Source organism: Melozone crissalis, unplaced genomic scaffold (assembly GCF_028551555.1).
Source record: "Melozone crissalis strain CALT ecotype California unplaced genomic scaffold, PUWL_Pcris_2 ptg000092l_1, whole genome shotgun sequence".
Lineage (NCBI taxonomy): Eukaryota > Metazoa > Chordata > Aves > Passeriformes > Passerellidae > Melozone > Melozone crissalis.
The window spans coordinates 1,815,429-1,822,755 of NW_026535869.1; the positions used below are offsets into that span (position 1 = coordinate 1,815,429).

The window sequence follows — 7,327 nt, forward strand, 5'->3', positions numbered from 1 at the left end:
TTAATCCTCTGTTTGGCAGTCAGGCTTATCCAGGCCCTTTCTATCCTGGCTTGTGTGGATTTTGCACCAGTTCTGAACTGATTTTGCATCAGTTTTTCTCTGCGGTGAAAAGGTGATATTTTTGGTCTTTTTTACATTAAAAGCTCTCTTTGGTAAAGTCTACTGCTTGTAATATATGTGACAAATAGGAACTATTATCTTTTAAACTCTTTTTTAATATTTTCTCTTCACTTGCTTAGTGCAGGTACCTTCTAGTAATGCATTAGAGCGATTTTAATATCCCAAACTAAATTTAAAATGCTGTTTGGCAGTCGGGCTTTTCTCTCCTGGCTTGTGTGGATTTTGCAGCATCAGTTTTTGGAAGCTGATTGTGCTTTAATGTTATTAAATCTCTGCTGTGCTGTTCCATCCCTGCTCCAGCACCTCCTGCGCTCCGGTTTAAGATGAAAGATGAAATTGCTGCCACGGTTTTCTTCATCACCAAGCTGGTGAAGAGGGAGGACAGGCTGAGCAAGCACAAAATGGAGAAGTTTGCAGCCAAGCTGACCACGCTGCTGTTTGAGAAGTACAAAAATCACTGGTACCTGGACAACCCCTCCCGAGGCCAGGCCTTCAGGTGAGAGGGGCTCAGGTTGGCATCCAAGAGGCCTCAAAGTGAAATAAATAATGCAGAGGGAACCACCAGGATACCCCTTAAGCTTGAAGGAAAAATTAATGAATTGGTGAAAATTACTTTGGTTTTTTTTTAACCTGTAAATGTGTGATTAGAGGTGGAAAACTGAGGTGGCAATCTTTTCTTTTTACCTGTAAATGTGGGATTAGTGAATTGTGGTGGAATTTTTTTTTAGCTGTAAGCATGTGATTAGAAAACTGAGGTGAAAATGTTTTTTACCTGTGAGTGTATGATTAGAGGTGGAAAAGTGATATGGAAATATTGGGTTTTTTTAACCTGTAAATGTGGGATCAGAGAACGGAGGTGGAAATGGGGTTTTTACCTCTAGATGTGGGATTAGAGAACTGAGACACTTGTCTTAAGACTTCCACCTCAAGTAGCCTCTGACTCCCAGGATGCAGAATTCAGGTGGTCTTAGAGTGACTTTTTGGGATGATTTTGTTTTAAACACTCAAAGCAGGGACTTGGCTCATTGATGAGAACTAAAATCAAATCCTGTTTGAGCGGATAAATCAACTTGTGAGGCTGAGTTTCTGTCTGGGGCTCTGAGTGAGAGCCTGCATCAACAAGTTAAAAGTGCTGGGACAATTTATTGAGATTTTGGGCGCGCTCTGCGTGATTAGACCCTGGAGGGCTGCAGTGGCATCCCAGTGACATCTCTGCTGTCCCCAGGTGCATCAGGATCAACAGGCAGCGGGCTCGGGAGCCGCTGCTGGAGCAGGCGTGCGTGCAGAGCGACGTGGCCTTCGAGCTGCTGGGGCTGCCCGAGGAGATGACGCTGTGGGTGGATCCCTTCCAGGTGTGCTGCAGGTGAGCTCCAGGGGACGCCTTGGTGCTGGGGTTGTGGGGAATGATGAGCCTGACTCCGTGTTCTCAGAGGGCTCATTTGTTATTTTATAATACTGTATTGTACTCTAATATAGTACACTATATTAAATTACAGCACACTATAACATATATAGTATACTATATGCTATATATAGTATACTATAATATAGTATAGTGTACAGCATATAGCATGCTATACTATAATGTAATATAGCATATATTAAATTACATAATATATAATATATAACTGTAACACATTTTAATGTATTTATAATAATATAAATATAAAAATGTATAAATTTATATTATTTATAGTATAGCACACTGTTATATTAGATGATATATTATTTATTAAATATATATTATATAATTATTAAATTATGTTATACATTATATGTATGTCTATATAATATATATGTGTGTATAATATATATACACATATATATGTGTGTATAATATACATACACATATATATGTGTGTATAATATACATACACATATATAATGTGTTCTATGTAGTATATAGATATCTATTAAATATATTATATATAGTATATAAAATATATATAAATACATGTTATATATTAAATTATATTAAATACTAAACTATACTAAAGAACACAGTAAGGATACTTACAGAATGCTAAAAAGACGATAACCAATGACTCTCTCCAGTCTTGACACAGCCTGGCACTGGTTGGCCAATGAGTGAAAACAACTCACAGTAAAAACTAATAAAACAATCACCTGTGGGTAAACAATCTCCAAATGCAGTCCAAAGCAGCAAAACACAGGACAAGCAATCAGATAATTGTTTTTGCTCTGAGGCTTCTCAGCCTCCCAGGAGGAAAATGCTGGCCAAGGGATTTTTAGGAAATGTGATGGTGGCAGCTCACTCAGGTGAGCCCTTGCAGGTACGGCGAGAGGAGCCGGCCCTTCACCGTGGCACACTTTGGTGGGGAGGAGAACCCCGAGCTTCCCCAGCAGATCAGCCTGGCCGTGGGCAGGGCAGCCCTGGACTATCACTCCAGCAGCTCCTCGGACGAGGAGAGCTTCAGCAGGGAGCCCAGAGCCATCCCCACCGTCAGCAACCCCAACAGCATCTACCAGGTGAGCCGGGGCTCTGCGGGAGCTCCTCAGCCTCAAATCCCTCCAAGGGGCTCTGGCAGGTGGGGTCAGCTCTTTTCCCTGGGACAGGATGGGAGGAAACAGCCTCGAGCTGTTCCAGGGGAGGTTCGGGTGTGATTTCATCCTTGGAAGGATTTTCCAGCCCTGGCAGGTGGGGTCACTCTCCCATAAGAGTTGGTTTTAAGTGTCACACTTGTCCATGCTTTGTGAAACAAAGCTTAGGATCTGTGGCCCTATTTCTTTCCAATTAATTCTCATTACACCACTCCACATGTATTAAGTATTTGAAGAATGGAATTGTTCCACGGGGTGGTGACCAGCCCTGATGGAGTCACCTGGAAGGGTTTACAAGTTGTGGCACTTGGGCACAGCTGGGTTTGTCCTTGGAGTGTTTTCCCTGCCTCAGTGGTGCTGTGGGTGGGATGAGCAGTGTATGAACTGTTTGAAGAATGGAATTTTTTCCATGGGGTGGTGACCAGCCCTGATGGTGTCACCTGGAGGGTGTGTTTAAAGGATGTGGCATTTGGGGACATGGCTTAGCAGCCCACAGCTGGGCTTGTCCTTGGAGTGCTTTCCCAGCCTCAGTGGTGCTGTGGGTGGGATGAGCTTTGGGATGAGCAGTGTATGAGCTGTTTGAAGAATGGAATTGTTCCATAGAGTGGTGACCATCCCTGATGGAGTCACTGGAGGGATTTAGAGGATGTGGCACTTGGGGACATGGCTTAGGGCACAGCTGGGTTTGTCCTTGGAAAGCTTTCCCAGCCTCAGTGGTGCTGTGGGTGGGATGAGCAGCGTATTAACTGCTTGAAGAACTGAATTGTTCCATGGTGACCAGCCCTGATGGTGTCACCTGGAAGGGTTTACAATTTGTGGCACTTGGGCACAGCTGGGCTTGTCCTTGGAGTGTTTTCCCAGCCTCATTGATGCTGTGGGTGGGATGAGCTTTGGGAGCAGACAGCAATGATGCCCCAGCTTCCTCAGGAAGGAGCAGGGTGGGATTGGGGTGTCCTGGCTGCTCCCCCTCCTTCCCCAGCACACTTTAACCTTGCTTTTCCCCACTTTTGCTGCCCAGTTTGGTGACTTCTGCCCGGCTCCCTGGTGGCAGTACCTGCACAGGAAGCCCCACCTGGCCGAGGGCTCCCACCTTGGCCAGCACAGGGGCTACAGGAGCTACAGACCCACGGCCGCCTTCGCTGGCCCCCGGGTGGACAGGTACCACTGGATCAACACCAAGAGGTAGAGCCAGGGCTCCTCGGGGACTTTGGAGCCCTGGTTTTGTGAGGGGGTGAAGGCTGGCACTGCAAAACCTCATAAAAACAGCACTTCCTGTCTGATCCCTGGCTCTGACTCTGTATTTGTGAATATTTTGGGGGGATTTTTTTTTTTTTTTTTCCTCCAGGGTTTTAAATGTTTTTAATTGATGTTAACATAAGATTGAAGATGTAATGCGAGACTCTGCTTGTGAGTTAAAAAGGAAATGCATAAATCAATAAATCTGCTGATGTTTTTTTATCAAAGCCAGCTGCTGGTGGTGCCTTGGAGGGTGTTCAGGAGTTTTTTTTGGTGGAAACACCAGCAGGTGAAGGAGGATAAAAACACCCCCAAGCTGCTTTGAAAAACACTTTGCTTCCTCCTGGCAGAGGTGTCAGGAGCCAAGACCTAAATATCACCAGCAGAAGTGTCTGGGGTATTAAATAACTCACAAAAATATTTAAATTCTGCTGTGCCCCCATGAGTTTTGTATTTATAGGGGTAAAAAAAGGGTTTTGAGTGACTTTGCTCTTCCCTCACTTGTTTATCTACACTGGAGGCTGAGCTGATATTGGGAAATAGTGAATATTTCGTGTTTTGGGGTTTGGCTCTGGAATTTGGGAGGACAGATGGGTTCCCCAGGTTGAAGAGCAGGAATGGCCTGGACGGGGCATTCCTGGGTGGGTGGCACCACAGACCTGAATAAGGCGACTTCAGAAGATGTTTCAATGGTGGAAAATATTAATTTCTTGCACTTTGAGTATAATTAAACAGCTATAATTAACCCAAGTAACCATATCTGCAGTTTGTGCTGTGTCATAAAATCAGAAAGCTGCAGCTCTCAGCTGCAGGGGCCTCAGAACACCTCGTGGAGTGATGCATTAGTTGAAAGAATAATTTATTTCACACCAGGAATTGAGTGGTTCTATTTTCTGCTCCTGCTCCTGGAAACTCTGAGTCGGGGCTTTTGCAGCAATATTTCTTCTCAGCACTGGGATGTGGCCAGAAATGTCATTTCCTGCAGCCAAAGTCTTGTCACTTCAATCCCTGCACTGCTCTGCCTCCTGATTTAGTGAGCTTTGGGAAGGAGAGGAGAAACACACTGGAGTTACAGCAGAAATAGAGATTTCCTTTGGGTTGCACACACTGGAATTCAGGCAGAAATAGAGATTTCCTTTGGGTTGGACACAGTGGAATTAAAGCAGAAACAGAGATTTCCTTTGGGTTGGACACACTGGAGTTTAAGGAGAAATAGAGATTTCCTTTGGGTTGGACACAGTGGAATTAAAGCAGAAATAGAGATTTCCTTTGGGTTGGACACACTGGAGTTAAAGCAGAAATAGAGATTTCCTTTGGGTTGCACACACTGGAGTTAAAGCAGAAATGGAGATTTCCTTTGGGTTGGACACACTGGAGTTAAAGCAGAAATAGAGATTTCCTTTGGGTTGCACACACTGGAGTTAAAGCAGAAATGGAGATTTCCTTTGGGTTGGACACACTGGAGTTAAAGCAGAAACAGAGATTTCCTTTGGGTTGCACACACTGGAGTTAAAGCAGAAATGGAGATTTCCTTTGGGTTGCACACACTGGAGTTAAAGCAGAAATGGAGATTTCCTTTGGGTTGCACACACTGGAATTAAAGCAGAAATGGAGATTTCCTTTGCGTTGGACACACTGGAATTAAAGCAGAAATAGAGATTTCCTTTGGGTTGCAGGGGAGCAGTGCTGAGAACGATGAAAGTTTGACAAGAGAGTCTCACAGATATGTGTGCTTAGCAGAAAGATTTTTAAATGTACAATGTGAAGAAGGAATAGAAATGACAGCAAGTTTTGATATAGAAGAAAAGAATTGCTGAGCCAGTCTCACTGGATAACCAAGGAGGCAAAGGGGTGTGTGAGTTAGAAGGGTTTTTATGGCTTAGAGCAAGGGATAAACCCACCTCAAACAAGAAATATTTTTATTAAACAGAAACTGAGCACAGGCAAACAAGTCAGCAAATGTGGCAGGTCAAAAAAAGAGTTTTCTACTGCAAGAAAACTGAAAAACAACTTCTAGCTTAAACTGTAATGCACAAACTATTAGTGATTATGAATGAACATGAATATGGTAATTACAGTAGTTATGATAGGCTAGAGATAATAGTTAAGGGATAGATTGGTTCTAATGTATGAAGATGCTCAGCAAAGAAAAGTATAGAATGCATTGTAACCAAAAGAAAAGGATATAATGCATTTGCAACTAAAAGAAAAGTATAAATGCCTTTTTATGGACTTTTATTATTTTATATAGATTTTTATATTTATTTTATATAGATTTCTATATTATTTTATGTAGATTTGTAACCTAAACTCAGGGTCTCCAGGCCTGCCTGCAGCTGGAGCTGACAGCTGTGGGCGCAGCTCGTTCACCCTGGACTGCTGTGACATCTTGGATGGAGTAAACTGCATTTTGGAGTAAACTGCATTTTATAATAAACTGCATTTTATAATAAACTGCATTTTGGAGTAAACTGCATTTTATAATAAACTGCATTTTATAATAAACTGCATTTTATAATAAACTGCATTTTGGAGTAAACTGCATTTTGGAGTAAACTGCATTTTATAATAAACTGCATTTTATAATAAACTGCATTTTGGAGTAAACTGCATTTTATAATAAACTGCATTTTATAATAAACTGCATTTTATAATAAACTGCATTTTGGAGTAAACTGCACTTTATAACAAACTGCACTTTATAACAAACTGCACTTTATAACAAACTGCATTTTGAGGAGCTGTCTGAGTCCCACATCCCTCATTTCAGCTCTCACGGGGATTTTGGAGCCTCACACCTTCCTGCCCTGGGCTATTTCCTCTTCCAAAGCATTTATTTGTTTCACCAAGCTCTCCTTCTCCAGGCTGGTGATTTCCAGGTAATAAGAGAGCAGATCGTCGTTGCCTTTGCTGTTTAAGAACTGCTCCTCATCCTCTGCAATCTGCAGCAGCTCCTCGGTCAGGGCGTCCACTTTGTCCTCCAGCTCTGAAGGGGACGAGGAATTGACAATTTCCTCTCCAGGGCTAAAAAAAAACCAGGGAAAAATTTAAATCGTGAGAGAAGAAACGGCAGTTTGTATTAAAGTTTCATCCTCGCAGGATGAAAGGCAAATTTCACTGTACAAGGTAGTGAAATAATGAGATTAAATGGTAAATAATGGGAAATTCTGCTCACTGGGCCTTCCGGGCAAGGCTGTGCCTTCCACTGCTCAGGGGGTGAAGGAAATTCTGGTTTTTCTTCATCAGCCACTTGTTGTGTGATTCTGCTGCAAGAACAGTAGAATTTTAGATTAATTAATTTAATTAGATTCATTAATTCTTGCCAAAAAACTTGCCTTTTTTTGGTCCAAGAGGTTACACTACAATATGAGTGGATAAAACACTTTTATTGAGCGTACATTATATATTT

The 7,327-nt window shown here is 42.4% G+C and overlaps 1 protein-coding gene across 1 annotated transcript; it reads left to right on the forward strand.

Moving 5' to 3' along the window:
* The first annotated feature begins 443 nt into the window (after positions 1 to 443).
* On the forward strand, positions 444 to 3,868 carry BTG4 (BTG anti-proliferation factor 4). The gene is made up of 4 exons (XM_054291505.1): positions 444 to 616; positions 1,346 to 1,483; positions 2,415 to 2,610; positions 3,701 to 3,868. The coding sequence occupies exons 1-4, from the start codon at positions 444 to 446 to the stop codon at positions 3,866 to 3,868; spliced, it is 675 nt and encodes a 224-aa protein (XP_054147480.1).
* Positions 3,869 to 7,327: the final 3,459 nt, after the last annotated feature.